A 21228-nucleotide genomic window follows, 5' to 3' on the forward strand; every position below is an offset into this window, starting at 1 on the left:
GTGACCGTTGTTTTGTTTTGATCTCTCCCCTGTGCTTCCGCATTCGTCACTTCTGAGCGGCGCATGCACAACACCAACGTCCTACATCATACGAACAGAGCTGCTTCCGTGTACAACAGTGAGCGCAAGCTAGATTAAATTGATTATTACGTTTTAAATATGGTTATTTTTCTTACAAAAACGCATCGATTCGCTACAGGAGGCCTTTGTTCACTGATTGGACACACGCAGCGTGTTTACATAACAGCGTAGCATTGCATCCACATGTTTATTGAACAATCAAGTTGTCCAGAATGGATGTTTCAGACTATAAAGGTAAGAATGAAATGGTCTCTTCAATTCACGTGTTTTCCGTCACCATTTTGCATTTTTCCTCTCAAACGCTGAAAAAGCTGACAAAAGCGGTGCCCTGCTCCCACACATCCTCGTTTCATTCATCCATGTTTAATTGAAAATTTTTTTTTTATAAAAGTCATTCGTTCGAGAATCGGACTGCATTATTAGTCGCGCTGTATGTTTTTTGATTCATTAAAAAGAGCCAGCTCACAAGAGTCATTAATTTGGAAAATCAGGCTATACTAGTTGCATTATGTGTTATGATTCACTAAAAGAATCGGTTCATAAGAGTTTATTGGTCGGGAATCCGACTGCATTTAGTGGGGCTGTATATTTTTTCACTACAAAGAACCAACTCATAAGATTCATTTATTAGGAAATCAGGATAATCTGGTTGCTCTGTGATATATGATTCACCTAACGAATCAATTTGTAAATAAGAATGATTCGTTCCGTAATCGGGTTACACTTGTCGAACTTTATAATTTTGATTCACTAAAAAGAACCGGGTAAGGGTCATTCTTTCATGAATCGGACTACACTGGTCGTGATGTGTAGCTTACTTTTGATTTCCTGAAAAGAACCGGGTGTACCGGCGAAACATGCAACCTATCAGATTGTGCTACCAAAAATGAAGCGTTAGCGTTAGTTCTGGCAGGTCATGTGAGTCAAGCTTGCATCAGCTGATTCTCAGCTGATCACATCTACCTATAGGAATACGACACCTATCGCGGCATTCTTATATAAGCTCTATTCAGTATTATTCTGCAGCTTTTCAGCTTGCTCAGGAGCAAATTACCCTCCTCCATCCCCAGCTCCTCTTTTCGCCACAGTCAGGACTTGGCTTTCTGATATTCCTTGCTAATCGGACTCCTTTATCTTGAATAAAGTGTTACACTTAAATATCATTAAGTACATTAATGATATCTGCCCTGTTCTGATCTGTTAACCCTAGGGGGGTTATTATTGCTGCTCTCCCTGCTCATTCAGGACAGGCTGCATGGATGGGCAGGGAGTTTTTTTGCCCAGAACAGAACCATACCGCCAAACCAAACTTTATGCTAAGTATCTATCATTTTGACGATAGTGGTCCTGACAGAACTATATTTGAATTGTTTTAAGGGTAAGGGTAGGGGTAGGTATGGACATGAAAAAAGCCTCAAAACAATAAGATGCTGGTAGCACAATCTGATAGGTAGGATTTTTCGCTATCGATTTGTGCTACCTATCTTTTTAATGGGAGGTAGCACAATCTCGGGTAGCACAAATCTTCAGAACACCGGCTCATAAAAGTCATGTTCGTGAAATGGGTTGCGTTGTAGCCTATATTCGGAGTGGTGCAGGCGTGAGAACAACTTTGTGTTGTTCTCATTACATTATGTGCAAAACATCATGCAAACTCTAATTCACAACTCGTGTAAAATATGATTTGTTTGGCCGGGGCACCAAAGATTACTTGCTACTGAAACGCTAGTTTAAGTAGGCTTCTATGACGTAGTTTAGCATTATAACTCAATAACTGGCTCTCTTGCACTGATGCTATAAAAATTTGCTTTCTACAGTAGCCTATCTCTAGCCTGTCCATCTATGGTATTTCCCCAGCACATCAAGACTCGTTTCAAGTCGTGTCAAATGAAACATTTCCATTAGCTGTATTTACATATCATTTGCATAACCATTATCACAGCTGACTTAAAAGCATTGTGGGTAATAGACAGCAGCAGCGCCAGGCTGGAGATCCTCATTTCCGCACAGTATGTGTTTAACTGATAAAGAGAGAAGAGGAATGGTGTGTGCTTAACCGATAAAAATTGAGACGATTTTTACAGGGTTTCACTGAAGTAATGACTTATTTATTTGCAGTAATATGTTCTGTCGGAATCGATTACTGACGTAGCCAGTGAAGCCCCTTTCTGACACAATATACATTGACACACACAACTTAACATTGCGAAATCTTGAATTCACAATTAATGTGATCTCAAAATATTTTTCCACCTATAAAAACCTATTGTTTTAGCATTCTGTATCACTTTTGTGGAATACTTGAACTGAATATAACATCAAATGCACATTGTTCAGCACACACACTTACTTGATCTCAATATATAAAGCCAATCACAGACCAACAAGGGGCTTATCCTGGATCTGTCTGAAGATGATTGTCTCTGATCGCTACAGTGATGAGTGGGTCGGGGTTGCTGGTGAAAAGCATTATGGGAGCAGATAGAGATCAGGCAGGACGTGCCTCATGACTTTATCTGAAGGAGCACAAGGATAAGACCATCAGATATTCTTTCTTCTAATACTTATCATCATTATCTTCCTCTATGTCTTTTTACCCGAGGCCTTGGACAGTGATGTGAGGTGCTGCTGTGCTTGACCTAGACAGAATTATGGGATCCAGCAAAGAGGCTGAAAAGGGTAATAGAGGTGAACATCTCCACTGGGGCACACTGAGACTTTTATAAGCCAACCACACACAAATGATGAAGAGGGAAAACAGAATCTGTTGACTTCCAACTTTTAGTTGATGAATGGTGTTCATCTCAGCTGGAAACTGCACGTTTTTCCCCAATAAGCCTATTTTGGAAATATATTTAACTAAAAAAAAAAAACATATATATATATATATATATTGAGAGTGAGATGAAAAAGAAGGGATTAACCCTTGTATTATGTTGCAGGTCTATTTGACCCGAATTGATTTTTGGGGTTTTTGGAAATAATGGTAAAATGAGAAGTCATATTTTGTCACTTTTTCATATTTAGGATCATGAACATGCATGCAAATTTTCAATACTCTAATGTGCTGTGGAATTTCTATTATGATTATGATGTTTGTGGGTCAATTCTACCAGCATATTACATGGTTAAAGCCAGCAGAACAAATATATATGTATGTAAAATACAATAAAATTGACTATATGTCAGTTTCTCAATTATCCTAAGGGTGTTTTATTTACATTAATGCATTTATGTTTTTATCTGAATAAGTTTACACTACATTGATGGTCTTCATGCAGTACATGTATGTTAATTTCCCTTGGAATCAAGCCCATGGTATTGGCGTGGTCAGCACTACTGTTTGAGCTTGAGGAAAGTACACAGAATAAGTGCTTTTCCACACTTCTACTTTTCACAATGTTAAAATGTTTTTTTTTTTTTTTTAAGTTAAAAAAATAATAGTTCTAATGCTGTTTATAAAAAGTACAGTTTTTGAAAAAAGTTTAAAAATAGTTGTTAAATTCAGCTTTAAAAAGCATATGGTCTCATGTTTTTTTAATGTATAAGATTTTTATAATGTATTTTTTTAATGTTAAAGGTTCGCTGTTTTACATAATTTTTTCATAGTATAATTTTTGGTCAATTATATTGAATCCAATTAGGATACCATAAAAATTGTACTCAGAATTTAAACGTAAATTAAGCAAATAAATGACAGACAGAAAGAGAGTGACATTTACGTAAACAAGTGTTGGATGATGTCACGTTCTCCTGAAGGGTGAAAAAGAGGCAGACAAGGAGAGGTGTGGAAGATAAATGATGGAAGAGGTAAAAGGTGGGAGGGGATGAAGGGTGAGGGATGAGGTTCCTCTGTTCAGTCTCCATTGTTGTGCTGTCTGTGTGAAGGAGGCCATTACCCTCACAAAGGAGACAAAGTCCTTTAATTCAGGCATTCAAGCAGACAATGCAGCCACTGCTGCAGGAGCCTGCTGATAGAACGCCTCTTTAACCGTGAAGCCTCCTACACACACACACATGTAATCAAAACATACACAAACATAATGCGTGCATATGCACATATACAAAGTCTAACAAGCATGCACACATGCACTTACAAACAAATCACATCGCCCACTCATATCATATTTATATATCATGTCTCATACATTATCAATATTTGATTCCAGAATGTTTGTATTTGTGTGTTTGAGTAGGCTACCGTATGCTAATCATCCATTTTATCATCTTTATTCTCCGAAGCTGCGGTAATGAATGTCTAAAACCAGATATTGAAAAACCCAGCATTTTCATCATGGCCAAGAACAAAACCATCATCTTTCACAACAAAAAGGTTCTTGTGACTGTTGACGAGAAAACACTTTACCTGTACTTTCACAGCCACAGACACACAGACAGACACACAGACACACAGACAGACACAGACACACACAGACACAATTGTGCTAAAAGATTATCTGGCTGATAGTGTTTGACAGGCCTAAATATGTGACTAATGTGTGATTCATTTCATAAAGTCAGCCATGACTCAAAATGAGAAGAATATTGAACAGAACTGTTTACCGTGTGTGTGTGTTTGCCTGCTGTGGAGTCATTTATCTTGGATAGTTATTGATTAAAGTATTAAGCTTCCGAGGGAAACAGGGTCAGTTTAATGTGTGGTAAAATAGATTAACGATCTCTAGACCTGCACACACACAGCTCATTAAATGCAATTAAACTTTAGCACTGTAATAAGAGTAATTAGCTTTCAATGGAGTTTGGAAATAAAGTTTTCTAAAAGTGCCCCAGGTCAGACATGAAAGAGATAAAGTAATACAAAGACATATTATACACAAAATGAAAGAGAGGTGTGCATATGTGCAGAGTTGGACATTTAAAATAAACTAATAAGAAAAAAACTTAATTGCTCTAAGTGTGTATATTTTCAATATCGGAGGCTATTATATATTAAATATTCAATCCCAGTGCCTGAATGTGCATATACCTCCCCACTAATAAACAGCAGTATGTAAATAAGTAAGATTATTCATGAAACAGTACATGAACAATACCCAGGTTACCTGCTGCATTGTGTGCATAACCTATAGGAACTCAGGCACAACTTCAACCTGTTGCCAATATGCTACTCTGCCCTTAGAAAACATTACCATGACAATTACTACTACTGCAAAATCATTATAAATTAAGGACAATGTAAAGAATACCACACATAAAATATCACTAAAAAGTGTCCTGAAATCACACTTGCCTCTGTCACAGGCTCTTTCACGCGTGTTAGCCAATCAGAGGACTTAATGACAAACGTCTGACTGTGACGTGTGTTAGGGGCGGGGCTACATGTTTACCTGTACAATGGCAGTATTTTAGGGGAACCTGCTATAGTTTAGCAGAAATCGCTTTAAAATGCTATCTCTTACGTTTAGAGTAAGATTCGCTTAGAGTCTGGAATGTAGTTTCATGTCTTATTTAAAGACAGTGGTGGCTAATTACGTGACAAATCAAGTTTCTTGTGATTTTTACGTACTGGACGATCTGCCATGTTTTCGTTTTGTAAGGTCCTTACCTTGCGCTGTTTGTTAGCATTATTGGCCCACTTTAAACTTTTTTCTCTCTTCCTACTTTGCCATGTTTCCTTTTTCCTTTTTTTAACCGTCGTACAATTTTCTTATAAACATTTATGAGAAGTAGGCTAATCTCACTGTGACTAGTAGTTCGCTCATGCATATTAATCCTGCAATGCTGAGTTACATTATAACTTTCCTAAAGCGTCCAGTCGCGATAACTAATTAAAATTCATGAGTCAAGCAGTCAGCATAGTAAGGAGCGGAAAGGAGTTTGTCATCTGGCAAAAAGCGAGCACGAGCTTGCAGAGGTGGTCAACACTTCCCTCTAGAGGTCAAAAGGCTAATTGCACTCAATTCAATCTTATTGACGCTGTCACCCATCCACTACAATTACCCAAGGCAATCTACAGTGGCAGCTGCCATTTAGAAGACATTCTTTATCCAGAGTGATAGTGCAGTTATTCTATCCTCCTAAAGCACCTGGGGTTAAGTACCTTGCTAGTAATGCTGGATTTTGATCTTAGTTACTCAATTATCATGACCTGTGACTGGACCTTCACCCGTTAATGATTAGGCAACAAACAACCAAGTGATCTACTTTTACAAAGTTCATATGTACAAATATAATTTTGCTTTTTGTACCCTTTGATCTTTTGTGTTTTCAGTGTCTCTCATAGACTCTCATTGCTTTTCTAACACACAGCTCATTACCCACCTGTCGACTATAACAGTGTTCTAACAGTCCAATTACCTCTCTCTCTCGCTATATCTCATACTGAGAGAGAAAACAGCGGGATATGGATCTTTCTGGAATTAAAGAACTTCTGGTTTAAACACATTAATCAGCTCCCATCACCCACAGTGATAACCCATTAGAAATCTGGATTAGACACACACATACGCAGAGGTGACCTCAAACAAGGACAGGAGTTAGCTAGTGGCCATTGAACACATTACACAAAATTACTTAAAGTCTATTAATGTGATTTGAGAGTTAACAGACAGCTGTTAGGTGGTATAGTTGATATATGTGTGATGTTATTCCTACTGTAATCTTGGCTGACAAGCATAAATATCTTGAAATCATATGAAATATGATTATAATATCATCTAAGTATGTCAAAATATGGCTTGAGGCGTTGGAGGCCCCTGGCAATACTGGCCCCACAGGCCCAGTCTATACTCCAGCTCTGGTCTTAGTTAGAATGTGACACAAAGCATGATAAATATAGAAAATGAATGAAGATATACTTCATCCAAATCCTTCACATACAACATTTTAATTAATCTACATGCTGCTGTTGTTGCTATGATCGATTTTAACACGAAATCTTTCTGTTCATAATATCCATATTTTGTGAACATCACAAACTCAGACGGTAATTTCACCTTTGCAAGTAAAATGTTTGGCTGCTTTTTATTTGTTCAAATGCATAGATATAATTTATCCTGCCATGATGTCTTTCTCTTTATGCAAACTGCTACTTGCATTGTTAAAAAACACCATCCACGTGTTGTTGTTATTGTTTATATTGAAATATGGCGTCTCATTTGTGCAAGTTAGCTGCATGAGAAAACACAAACTTCCACCCCGCCCCGAGTCCTTACACACACACACACACACACACACACACACACACACACACAGAGAGTCCTTGGGGGAGAACTCATTGTAAACATGCAATGTGGCTTGTGGAAGAAAACTAGAGTTCAGACGGGAATGCAGCCCTTTTCCAACGTACAGAGAAATAAATGAAGTCATGGAGCTTATACGGTGAGAACGTTATTTCACTTCTTAAACGTTTCTTCGTCAGTAGGGTATATAAAATACGTAGCGAAAATAAAATCAGTCACTTCTAATAATCTTCAACAAACAAACAGCTCGGAATTAATTATTATCCATGACGTATTTAGTCCGCGTGGGAATGATTCCTTTTAGGGGGCTGAAATTGTGATTTTTTTTTTTGCCGATCCTTGCACATAACGTGTTTTAACGTCAACCAATCAAAACGATTGTAATACAATTGGTATATAAAATGTGATAAATGATCAAGTGATAAATAATGAGATTAACCTATGTTTTGTACAGTTAGGAATCTAACGGAAAGCGTTTGCAACTTACAGTGCTGTTGCTATGGTTACCACTTCAGGCGAGCGCTATTTATGTTCGCTTGCGAATATTGAGCGCAGTCTGAATAACTTGTAATCTAACATATCTTTGGTTACTAAGGTTTGGCTGAACACTAATTATCCCCCCTCCACCTAAACCCCTGTTTGCAGATTCTTACAGGAATTAATTCCATTGAATTAAACTCACTTAATGGAATATTTGACACATTTTGTTTAATCTTAATGCTTAATGTTTAACATGTTGAATTTGATGGTATGGTTTAAATAAAATGCCTTTCGACACAGTGTCATTGTGATCTTGGCCCAGTGCGTATGGCCCTTGTGGACTCAAGTCATCCACCTCACCGACATGTATGGGACCATCAAGTCTCCAAACTTTCCTGAATCCTATCCGAAAGAGATAGATCTACAGTGGAATATATCTGTGCCAGATGGATATCAAATCCGACTCTATTTTATGCATTTCGACATTGAGCCATCATACTTATGTGAGTACGACTACTTGAAGGTAAATCAATATTTACACATTTTTCAATCTCCTTTTTAACAAACGCACCTCTACTACTTGTGTAGTACTACTTGTACTACTTATAAATGTTACAAAAGAACATTAACCTTACTAGATTTGCAGAAGCAAGTGGTATAATCATGGCCGGACTTACCATTGGGCTTGACTGGGCTGCAGCCCAGGGGCCCCGCCTTAACCCGTTTACATTTGTTCAGTTATGTGCCAGCAAAATAATGGAGCATTAGGTCATGAATATTGTATTAAAAGTCATTGAAATTTATTAGTTGAACGAACCCTGCATTTAATGAGTGAATGCCTACGATATAGGAGTTAGCCTATCACACAAACTAGAGTCCTGTTTTTCCGAATATCTGTACGATGGCAAATGTACAATAAACACAGACACAAAATTCTGTTTGCCCCATCAATGTGTCTCCGAGCAACACAGTGTTTTGTTTCTCAGCATTACACGGACCAGTAAATGGTTAAAACAGGCTATAAGTACAGTCGTTTACTAAGTTAAATGAATTAGCATTTTAAACAAATCGGTTGATTTATGGATTCAACTCACTCATTAAGACAGTCACTTGCTGCCACCTACTGGTGTTTGTAGTTTCATATTTTTAAAAAGTAGCTAATTATTTCATTTTTGCAATCATTTAATATTTCTACATTAAAATGTATTTAAACTTAACATAACTTGTGCAAAATCCATATATGGATTTTGTTTATAGTGATTTCATTTTATTGTTAATAGCCATCATGTTTTTTTATTCAGATTGAATTTATTAAATGTAAGAATCTGACATAAAAAGACACAGATATGACTATACATTTTCATAATAATACATCTCTTTGTTTTTTTCTGCTCAGTGTTATTTCAGGGTTTTGATCTCTCAACTGAGAGATCACATCCTGTTTATTGTATTATAGTGACTATTTAATATTACATATAAACTTTGACTAGGCTAGACATGTTGCCTATTAATTGTATACAGTATATGAACCTGAAAGCATATTTTAATTTTTGTGTATTTTGTGCTACTCCATAATAATGTTCTAGTTGAGGGCATTTGTAGTATAGGTAAACAAAACATAACCTCAAGCCCAGGGGCCCCCGACTCCATAAGTCCTGCCCTGGGTATAATGCTGTCTGGTATAGACCTTAATTAGACGCCATATTGAATTTAATGCGAGGCTGTGAGGGATGGACTTACACTCTGTACAATGTCACACACCGTATTATTGGTTGTTGATTATGTAATTTTCACGAATCACAACTTTCAAAACTGCTTTATGGAGTCTTTGTCTACTGAACGTTTTTTTTTTTTTCAGAAAGACATTTTGTCAGTTGAACAGTTGGTATATTGCTAAACAACCATACAATCCATCAAATGCACTGTACTTCCATTCCTCATTGCCTCGTTTTCATTCTTGTCAAAAATTAAATATGGCGCTACCCCGAGTCTATCATGATACTGTGATGGTATCAGATGTTAAAACCACGGTACTGAATGATTATGATTATTATTATATTTTTATGGTACTCCAAGTGAGGGGCGTAGCCATCATTTCAGAAGTGAGGGGGACAGAAATGTTTTATATATATATATATATATATATATATATATATATAACATTTCTGTAATCTATATAACAGTAAGATTTTTTATGTTTTATAAAGAAGTCTCTTCTGGGGGACACGTCCCCCGCGTCCCCTGCGTAATCTACGCCCCTGCTCCAAGTGAATTGTATTATGCCAACCATACTAGAACCTTGGTGAATGTCTAAAAAACATAATAGTACTTTGCTACATATATGTTAGTGCTTCATTTCTGACAGATAAAGAGCAGCTCAATCTGTCTAGACGCACTCACAGACCTTTTATTATAAGCATCTTATTTCCAGTCTCAGGATCTCATTGTTTAAATGGGTAAGAATGGGTGAGAATAGGGTTTGACGGACAGGTCTGTGGCAGATGCCCTGGTACCCTGGGTGGATGGAGTTAACAGCATTTATTTCACAGTAGCCAATGTGTTACCCCCTCACCACAGGGGGGCATATTCATATTCAAATACCCCCAGTGGGTGCCACAGCAACCTGCTATGGTAACAAGCCACGGCAGTGGACCAAAAACTGGGTGGCAGACAAAAAAGGGCACAGAAAAAACTCACACATAATGACCGTTACACACATACCCATATAAATGTATTTAGGGATTTAATGTATAGGGTTTCCATGCATTCTGTGTGACATTGCAACGAAATGCAGCTTGTCCTGAACTTGAACTCTTTTGTACTTTTTATATGTGTTATTAACCTACCTGCTTTTGCAACCATTTTTCTTGAGGCGTGTCTGGTGAAATAGTTGTGCAGTTAGGATTCTTGCACTGGCATAAGCTTGTCTCCCACTCATATTTGATTTTAATTGCTGTATCTCTCGAATTCTTTGTGTGTGTTTGTGAGGATGTTTGCCTGTGTATTGTGCTCAGGAATTAATTGCCTATGGACATCTTTGGTAACCGTAGGTTACCCTGCGTTCACTGACACGGGTAAAGTAAACACTCAAGCTGGGAGCCAGATAAGCGGCACGTTTAGGGCTGTTTGTGTGTATGTGTGTGTGTTTGTAGAAGCACAATGAAGACTTGGCTGTGGTCTTGGCCTGCAGTGTTTGTGTAAAAGACTCTGGTTTGATTGACAGTTTGCCTGTCTGCTGAATGTAATTGTGTTCATGTGGATGCCAGTTTTTGTGTTTGTGCAGATATTTCTTAAATTGAGGGTTTGGCAGCATTCTTTTGGGTAATTTGTGTGGGTACGTCCAAAGCAAGAAGCTGGGAGTGTTTAAATTGTGTGGCTTTTTATATGTTCATGCAAGTATATTTAGAAAATGAGAACAGTTTCAGTCCTCTGATTGTGTCATTTACTCACCCTCATGTATGATTTACTTTCTTCAGTAGAAAAGGGGAAATTTTATGTAAAAAGCAGCATGAACATTCTGTACAATATCTCCTTTTGTGTATAATGAAAGACACAAAGTCATACCAATTTGAAACAGCATGAAGGTGATTAAATGATGTGAGAATTTTCTGATCTATTAATTTAAATTGCATAGTTGCACAGAAACTGAAAACTTTGTACCTATATTTTTGTGTACGAGTATATATATACAGTATCTTTCAAAAGTTGATGTTGGTAAGATGTTTTTGAAAGTCTCACTAAGTCTCACTAAGGCTAGATTAATTTAATTAACATTGTAGTAAAAACATTAATATTGTGAAATATTATTACAATTTCAAATCATTGTTTTCTATTTTAATATATTTCCAAATGTAATTTTTCTTCTGTGATGCAAAGCTGAATTTTCAGCATCATAACTCCAGTCTTCAGTGACACATGATCCTTTAGAAATCATTCTAATATGCTGATTTGCTGGTCAAGAAACATTTCTTATTATCATCAATGTTGAAAACAGTTGTGCTGCTTTATATTTTTGTGGAAACGGTGATACATTTCTTTCAGGATTCTTTGATGAATAGAAAGTTCGAAAGAACAGCTTTCATTTGAAATAGAAATCTCTTGTGTTTGTTCACACAGGTATATTCAGACTCCGAAGAGCTGGCCGTGTTTTGTGGAAAAGAGAATACAGACACAGAACAGGTCCCCGCTGATGATGTCATCATGTCCCCTAGGAATGTGCTCAGTGTGGCCTTCCGTTCAGACTTTTCCAATGAGGAACGCTACTCTGGCTTTGAGGCTCACTTTAGTGTGGTTGGTGAGTTTTTGGAGTAACAAAAACATTTCTTTTTCCAACATCCTATTTTTCTTTATTCCATTCTTTCTGTAGATGTAGATGAATGCAGAGACCGAAATGATGAAGATCTTGCCTGTGATCATTTCTGTCATAACTACATTAGCGGCTTCTACTGTTCTTGTCGTTACGGGTTCCTGCTTCATTCTGACAACAGAACTTGCAAAGGTAACATTTCAAAATAGCAAAGTTGCTGCATTTTCTATATTTGATCAGAAAAACCTCTTTTGTATTTCATTACAGTTGGATGTTCCTCCTTAACTAACTCGCATGTTCAATACATGTTGTAATTCACATCAACCTAGTGACCCACTTGTTGCTCCATCACAAACAGAATAGGGCAATGCCAATGGTGCCCTCAGACTATTTTCACTAAAACAGAAGTTTACCCATTTTTTTTCTTCTTGGTGCCAAAAGGTGGCATATAGTTTAAACATTATTTATATGTGGCTTGATGAGGAAAATCCTTTAAATCTCCTAATACTCCTGAAAATGTTGATTAGTCAGTTAAGTTCATGTCAAAACTAAAGAGATCATTCCATTTGTATGTGTGTGTGTGTGTGTGTGTGTGTGTGAATGTGCACGACTCTGTCACCTAACGCACTTATAAGTGCACACTAGCTTTATACTTAGATTTAACATCAGTATAAAACACAGTTTTATTTGAATACAAGTATGAAAACTAGCTGTGTAGGTGGGCTCTTGTCAAATATTTGCTCTAAATTGCATAGATATTTGTAATAAATCTTGTACCGTTGGATTATCCAGGATTAGTTTCTGGAATTCCTAATTATAAAGCAGTACTTTAGGAAAAAACTTGCAGCAGGTTGATTTGAGACCACATTGTGTAAGTCAACTAATTACAAATATACACATATTTATATAATGCTGGTTCACATACAATTTTGCAATTTTATCTTGATTTATGTTGCTGTAATGTGTTGTAGTAGTAGTTAATGTGTGTGTTGGAGTGTGTCTGTTTTATGTCTAGCCTTTGCCCCCTCCTCAGCTGATTGTAGCTAAGCACCAACGACTAAATATTTACATTGTGGTGGTCAGTGAGATGTGGATAAACTTGTGAACTTCAAACACCCAATTAGAACGGAAGCAAGTATAGCAGCTTTCATGCATTTCAATGCAAACATGTAATTCTTACGGTTTGAGAAATGTTTAGCTGAGGATTTAAAGAGTAGAAATAATTATTGTTCAGTCATTTTATGATCGCTTTTCATGTGTGTGCATGCCACTTTTGGTTGCTGAACTGAATGATAGTGAATTATATATACGTATGTGTGTGTTTGCAATCATTGCAGTGGAGTGTCATGAAAGCGTGTACACAGAGCGCTCTGGAGAGATCACCAGTGCTGATTTCCCTAAACCGTACCCCAAAAGCTCTGACTGCATGTACCGCATTGAGCTGGAGGAGGGTTTTCAAATCACTCTGGAGTTCGATGACACCTTTGACATTGAAGACCACCCTGAAGTCACCTGCCCCTATGACTTCATCAAAGTGAGAATCCTACTGCATATCTGTGAATTATTATTTTTTTGTAGTGTTTTTTTGAAATAAACACATATACAGTTTAGCCATCATCATCATCATCATCATCATCATACAGAAATATTGACAGAACATTGCATTTGACTAATTAGAATGAAGTATCACTGCTTGAAATTAATTAATATATTTAAATATATTTTGTTATATTATTAACATAATATAATATGTCACTTAACATTACCTTTACCTCAGGAAAGCCATTCAGTGTCCATAGCTTGCTAGTTAGCTAGAAAAAAATTCTACAGAGGAGCATTTTGCTAAATATAATATGCACTATATTACATATTCATTATATTTTAGCTTAACCTGTTTTCTTCATTATGTAATGTATGTTTGAATAAATCTGTCATGAAAACTAGTTTTTTATAACAGCAATTTTTGTATAACTAATAATATATAATTAAAAAGCTGATGTGCTTTTAAAAAGTTCTATGTACAACTCAGTTTTATTTGATTATTGAATATTAAATAATTTTTTGTTGCCGGTTTTTGGCTAAATAAAAAAATATATATTTTTAGTGTTTCATAAAAAAATAATTTCAGTACATCACTAATCATAATAATTAAATATTATGTTAAATAGTTAATAAGTGCTTTCAAAACACTGTTCATGAAGCTTTGAAACCTTTGCGTTTCGAACCAGTGATTCAGAGTGTGTATTAAACCACCAAAGTGGCATGATTTCAGTAAATGAGGCTTCATTACATCAAAACTGTTTTGAAATTTCAATGGTGAACACATGAACTGTTGTCTATATGGTTTTTAATGACAACCATATTTGGAAGAATTGCAGTTTAGTCTTTTATTGGCCTGATTAACCAAGCTTTCCATAAAACAAACACATTAATAAAATAATGCATATTATACAGACACTTCATATTTAATGGTATTAGATTAGATTAAATTGCATTTAACAGAGTTTTAATAAAACATTTGAAGTTGGTTTGAGCGCTTTGAATATGTAAATGATTTTGCGCAGCAATTGCTTCAATTCATTCAAAGTTTCAAAAAGCTTAGTTTCTCCCATCACTAATGATAAATATTGATAGATTTCATTTAAAAGATAGATTTTGTGATGATAATGATGCTTTATCCTCAGATTAATGCAGGAGACAAGGAGTTTGGCCCATTTTGTGGTGAGCAGTCACCAGGGAAGATCCAGACAGGAAGTAACACAGTCAACATCCTGTTTCACAGTGACAACTCTGGAGAGAATCTCGGCTGGAAACTCACTTACACCTCGACTGGTCAGAGACTGACCGATGCATATTACTGCTAAAATTAAATACATCATATTAATTACTTTGTCTATATGGTGCATTGACAGAGATGCAAATGTTGTTATCTTCAGGTTCTGAATGCTCTCCTCTTGCGGCGCCCCTCAATGGACACCTGGAGCCTCTGCAGTCTAATTACGTCTTCAAAGATCACATTATAATGACCTGTGACCCTGGATACTCGCTGAGACAGGTCAGGGAAAGGTTGCCATTCACTTGTGCTGATTAAGCCAGTGACTGATGCTAGCTAACTGAAACAAATCAGTACTGTTTTACATCACACACATACACTCACATTCTCTCTTACAGGGTGATGAAGAATTTGAGCACTATCAGATTGAGTGTCAGAGGGATGGGAAATGGAGCAGTGACGTCCCGCTGTGTAAAAGTAAGTCTTTTAACAGAGACACTAATTCTGTTTTCCTCCTGTCTTTTTTCTCACTTGCCCTTTCTTTCTCTTTTCTTATTCTACTTCTCCTTGCTGTCGCCAGAGAAGGAATCTCAAAGGAGGCATCGTTCCCTACCAAGCATTTTAACCAATCAGATACTGAGTTAAAATCTAAAGGGACTGGCTGGTAGCCAGTCACCTTTCACTACGAACTACAACCCAAATAGTACATTGTGGATGATTGAAATATACACTATCGATAAAACGTTTGTGGTCAGATTTTTTTTCCATTAAATTGATCAAATGTGACAGTAAATACATTTATATTGTTAAAAAATATTTCAAATAAATGCAGTTTTTTACCCTTCTACTCATCAAAGAATCCTGAAAAAAATATCACAGTTTCCAGACATAAATAATAAAAAGAAATGTTTCCAAATCAGCATATTAGAATGACTGATCTGAAGGATCACGTGACACTGAAGACTGGAGTAATGATGCTTTAACAACTTTAACAATATTTCTGTTTTTACTGTATTATTAATCAAATAAATACAGCCCTATTGAGCATAAGAGACTTCTTTCAAAAACATTTAAAAATCTATCTGAGCCCAAACTTTTGGTAGTTTGCTGTTTTTATTCACGGGTCTGCTAATGCTTGAAATTGATTAGCATTGTGCTTAATGCACAGGCTTCATGGTTTTGTCATTTTATTGTAACTAGCACAGCTTTGTGTTTCTTTTTAATACTCCAAAGCATTCAGGTATTATTCTTTGCCCATATTTTAAGTATCTCATGGCAAAGATGAAATCTTAAATCTCTGTATTTGTACTAACTTTGCTTCCCAGTTTACTTCTTAAATTAAGCCTAGTCCTGGACTAAATATACATTTTGTTTAGGTTCATTCAGGCCTAGCCTTAATTTATAGAACCAAACCTAAAATTACAACGGTTCTTATTGAGAATTTATTGTAGTTTGAGCCAGGTTTGGTTCTATTGCGAAAAAAGGCATTTGATAAAAAAAGAATGAATAAATTGATGAATAAAGAGTTAAATAAATAACACTCCGCTTTCACTCAATTAAGCTGTCTATGAGTATAGATGCATTTTTTTTATAAGCACACGCATTAAAAGCAATTGGAAAATAATGATCTGTCAGTTTTTGATGAAAGATTTCATATTGCATTTTGTTACTACAGCTAATACAAACTGTCTGTGCTAAACATGATCAATATTAAGTTTACATCCTCCATGCCCAAGTCTAGTTTTGTTGTTCTGCCAGTGAAAGTGGTTGTGAAGGCCACACTGAGTTTATGTATCATAGAATGTCTCCATCTACTGGTTATTAATGTTGTTTCATAAATAGGGCCTCTGAGATAAAACAAACCAGTGAGCATGTACATGTATGGATGTGAACATGATCTTTTGTCAGATACTTTTTGAATATATATTTATACATCCCTTAGTCAGTAGTGCACAGTCTTGTCACTATTTGGTTCATTTTGAGACAGAAATACATATACATAAATGCACTTAGACTTTCAGACAGGACATAGACTACAAAACTGCCTCACCTGTTGGGAACGGACAACACATGTTGAAGAGTGGACACTTACTGTTTGGTATGATTGTGATCTTCACTATTTAAATAGTTCAAGTGGTTCATCCCTTCCATCAACAATACTTTCATAATATGCATGGCATGTACTACTGTAAATTCCACCAATCACATTTGAGAATTCCTGTGAATCATACAGTTTTCATCTCATCCTCTTCAAATAAATCCTCCCATCTAATTAATTAAACAAATAGTGCCATGATTGTATTCTGTCAAAACTGTACTTTTTTGTTACATTTATATAAAATAACATTTTTATACTTTTGAATATTTTTAAAGAATCTCTTTATTCAATTTTAAAAAGAAAAAAAAAACATCTAAGACCTAAAGAAAAGAATGAAATCAAAATATGAATCAAACCAAAATCGTCATCCAAACAATCCAAAAATAAATCCTATAGCTCTCTAACTCAACATCTTTCTCATGATCTCTTTTAGTGGTTGACTGTGGTCCAGTGAATGTAGTTCTGGGTGAGGTGGTTTTTGAGAGCTCTGGAAACAGTACTGTGTTTGGATCAAGAATCCAGTACAGCTGCAGAGACTCTCGCCAGGTCAACAGTGAGTATTTCACAGTCAGTCACTGATGCATTAAAGTCAAGTTATAATAATAGATGTCACTGTGGATTTGACTCTGACTGGATTTACAGACACTTACACCTGTCATCAGAGTGGGGAATGGATGAGTGAGGATGGGACGCCACTGCCCACCTGTCTAGCAGGTATGCATTAATTAATGCCTATTCTGTTTTGTTTAATTGCTTTATTATAAACAGGACTTCTTGTTCATAGTTTTGGCATGGTACTAACCTACATGACTACAGTATCTGCCACTGTTGTTTATGTGTTTACTATAGGAGATTTTGAAAGAACCTTGAGTACCAATCCCGAATCTCAACTTCCTACTCCACTAGCAAGCACTCCTCTTGGTAAGATTCAAACTTAGAATGTAAAGCTTTGGAAATGTTTTGCAGGACATCAGACTGTGACTAAAAAAAAAAAAAAAAAATACATCTTGGCGTTTTGAATCATTCAAAATCATTACGCAGTTCATAACTGACTCCCTCAATGGACCTTGACTGAGACTTGACTGTTATACATTAGGTTCATGAGACAACATTCTGTTTACATACTAATTGTTTATTTGACAACTAAAGATACAAATTCACAACATTGTTTTACATTATATATATATATATATATATATATATATTACATCATATTATATATTATTCATATTAAATATATAATAAACTATACACTACTTTTTAAAAGTTTGGGGTCAATAAGACTTTTTAAAAGAAATTAATACTTTTGTTTAGCAATAACACACTACATTGATACAGCACTAAATACTTGCTTACAAAAAAATTTTTTTTCAAATAAATTCTGTTCTTTTGAATATTTTTTCCTCAAAGAATTCTGAAAAAAATGATCAGTTTACCCAAAAATATTAATCAGCACAACTGTTTTCAACATTGATGTTAGAATGGTTTCTGAATAATCACGTGACACTGACTGCTGAATATTCAGCTTTGCCATGTCAAAAATAAAACTTAAACTTATAATACATACAAGAATAAATACATATATAAAAATACAATTATTTGAAATTATAATATTTCACAGTATTGCTGTTTTTTTTTTTTTTTATCAAATGAATGCAGCCTTGAGACTACTTTCAAAAAGAAATCTTACAGACCCCAAAATATTATTATTATTTTCTAACACTGTTTATTGACTTTTTCTTTTTGGCAAACCAATTCATATTAAATACAACTGAAAAAACTTCCTGGTATATATATTGTGTTATATATATATATAAGTGTGTTATTTAGTATATGATTTATATATCTATATACTAAACTTTCCCTTCATCAAAGTACAAAACAACTATTTTTATCCAGTGATTCCATAATCTGTCAACTAAAAAAAGCAATATGTCTAATAAAATGTTTAATTTTAGCAGCCTTATCTTTTTTTTTTACCCTGGGTGTCTCTGTTTGTGTTAAGGTACTTGTATTTGTTTCTAAGATTCCTACTCATATCTATGTTAACTTGCACATGTTTTTGTTTCAGCATGTGGTGAGCAGTCACAGTTCTTTCCAGCCCAGCAGAAGCGAATCGTTGGTGGGAGAACAGCATTTCCAGGTCTGTTCCCCTGGCAGGTTCTGCTCTCGGTAGAGGACGTGTCCCGTGTCCCTGAGGACCGCTGGTTTGGCAGCGGCGCTCTCCTCTCCTCAACCTGGGTTCTCACAGCTGCTCATGTGCTCAGATCTCACCGCCGTGATCTTTCCGTTGTACCTGTTGCTTCTGAACACATCTGTGTGCACTTGGGCCTCACGGATGTACGGGATAAGCACTTGGCCACCAACCGGTCCGTAGCAAAAGTCATCCTCCATCCTCATTTTGATCCTCAAAACTACAACAACGACATTGCTCTGGTTAAACTCAGCCAGGAGGTGGTGTTGTCTGCGTTAATACGGCCCGTCTGTCTACCAAGGCCTGGTGTAGAAGGTCATGCCCTGATGCCTCTGCCCAACACATTGGGTATAGTGGCCGGTTGGGGCATTAACACGGCCAATGCTTCTGCCTCCTCCAGTGGCTTGACCTCCGATTCCAGCACCGTTTCCGAGCTGCTCCAGTATGTGAAGCTCCCGGTTGTGCCGCAGGACGAATGTGAAGCCAGTTATGCATCACGCTCCATCAACTACAACATCACCAGCAATATGTTTTGCGCTGGCTTCTACGAAGGCGGTCAGGACACCTGTTTGGGGGACAGTGGGGGAGCGTTTGTCACCCAGGACACCCGCAGTCGCAGATGGGTGGCACAAGGACTGGTGTCCTGGGGCGGGCCAGAGGAGTGTGGCAGTCAGAGGGTGTATGGGGTGTACACTCGGGTGACAAACTACGTCCACTGGCTACACAGGCACATGGATGTGGACCGCTGGTAGTGAGGAAGTCGGAAAAGTGCAGTGGAGCTGGAAGTCTATTCTTATTTTTTTTTTATTTTTGTCATTCTTATAATTTTCCACAAACTAACTTAATGTGAGGCAAGAGTTACACCCAGAAGTGTTAATTCTATTATTTGGTGAGATTAATTCCTTTATTATGGACTTTTTAAAATTAATTTGGCTGTTTTTCAAAATTAAAAATCTTATGCCAGCACTTTGTGAATTTATTGGTAGTACAGATTATATGAACTTGCGCCGACCGCTTGAGTCAACTTTAAGGAACCATACTCATCCAGAAAATAGCATTGTACTCACCTCATATTTGGCCCTGTGCATGGATCCTTCATACGTTTTTGTTATTATACTGTCCTAAAATTGAATTAACCTTCAGTACTGGTTAGGGACTTTGGCCTATCAAGACAGCATGTATATTACACTACTGTTCAAAAGTTTGGGGTCCGTAAGAGTTTTAAGATTTTTAAAATTAATTAATACTTCTATTCAGCAAGGACACATTAAACTGATCAAAAGAGACAGTAAAGACATTTATAATGTTACAAAAGATTTCTACTTCCAATAAATTACTTTTTTTTTTTTACTTTATATTCGTCAAATCCTGAAAAAAAGATCACTGTTTCCATAAAAATAGTAAGCAGCACAACCATTTTCAAGACTGATAAATGTTTCTTGAGCATCAAAATCAGCATATTAGAATGATTTTTGGAGGATCATGTGATACTTTAGATTGGAACTGGAGCTGTAAATTCATCTTCTCCATCACTGGAATAAATTACATTTTAAAATATATTCAAATATAAAAGTTATTTTCAGTTGTAATGATACTTCGTATTATTACTGTTTTACTGTATTTTTGCACTTTCTAAAACATTAACATTTCTTACCAACCCCACATTTTTAAAGGACACCATATAGTACATAAGCAAAAAAATACATTATACATCTTTATAATGATATAAATCATATAAAACTGATGAAATTTGTAGTTTTATACACCTACATAATATCTCAGCACAAATTTAAAATGCTATACTTTATAAAAATGGTTACACTCCTATTAAAAGCCACTAGACATTTATATAAGAAATGCACACATTTTGTTATATTTGCACGCATTGATGTAATTTGAATGAAATAAATGTTTTAAGAAACCTGGTGTTTGATGTATTTATCTAATGTTGTGTGTTAGCTTTATTATTAGTATTTGTCTTTGTCTGTCAACTTATTAACCACAAACTAAGAGTCCACTTTCAATATCATTGTCCCCTTCTATTCCGTAAGTAAATATTTACTTGTGTCTACACAAAAAATACAAGGGTAACCA

The 21228-nt window shown here is 36.0% G+C and overlaps 1 protein-coding gene across 3 annotated transcripts; it reads left to right on the forward strand.

Annotated features, from left to right (window-relative positions):
* The first annotated feature begins 7294 nt into the window (after positions 1-7294).
* On the forward strand, positions 7295-20357 carry LOC107683390 (mannan-binding lectin serine protease 1-like). 3 transcript variants are annotated; one of them, XM_016479447.1, is made up of 12 exons: positions 7295-7422; positions 8064-8286; positions 11880-12057; positions 12130-12261; positions 13407-13603; positions 14754-14901; positions 14982-15124; positions 15241-15319; positions 17374-17493; positions 17583-17654; positions 17790-17861; positions 19012-20357. In XM_016479447.1, exons 1-12 carry the CDS (start codon positions 7409-7411, stop codon positions 19884-19886), a joined length of 2253 nt encoding a protein of 750 aa, XP_016334933.1. In that variant the 5' UTR covers positions 7295-7408; the 3' UTR covers positions 19887-20357. The 3 variants fall into 3 exon arrangements, with proteins under 3 accessions (XP_016334933.1, XP_016334934.1, XP_016334936.1); XM_016479448.1 differs by having other exon boundaries at positions 15006-15124; XM_016479450.1 differs by lacking the exon at positions 7295-7422 and having other exon boundaries at positions 8122-8266.
* The last annotated feature ends 871 nt before the right edge of the window (positions 20358-21228 follow it).

This window comes from Sinocyclocheilus anshuiensis, unplaced genomic scaffold, assembly GCF_001515605.1.
Source record: "Sinocyclocheilus anshuiensis isolate Anshui unplaced genomic scaffold, SAMN03320099.WGS_v1.1 scaffold1170, whole genome shotgun sequence".
Taxonomy (NCBI): Eukaryota; Metazoa; Chordata; class Actinopteri; order Cypriniformes; family Cyprinidae; genus Sinocyclocheilus; species Sinocyclocheilus anshuiensis.

Bases quoted from the DNA above. Each gene is read 5' to 3' on its own strand.
- LOC107683390 (XM_016479447.1), top strand. The intron at 15,125-15,240 runs GTCAGGGAAAGG...TCTCTCTTACAG, and splicing joins CTGGATACTCGCTGAGACAG to GGTGATGAAGAATTTGAGCA. The intron at 17,494-17,582 runs GTGAGTATTTCA...CTGGATTTACAG, and splicing joins AGACTCTCGCCAGGTCAACA to ACACTTACACCTGTCATCAG.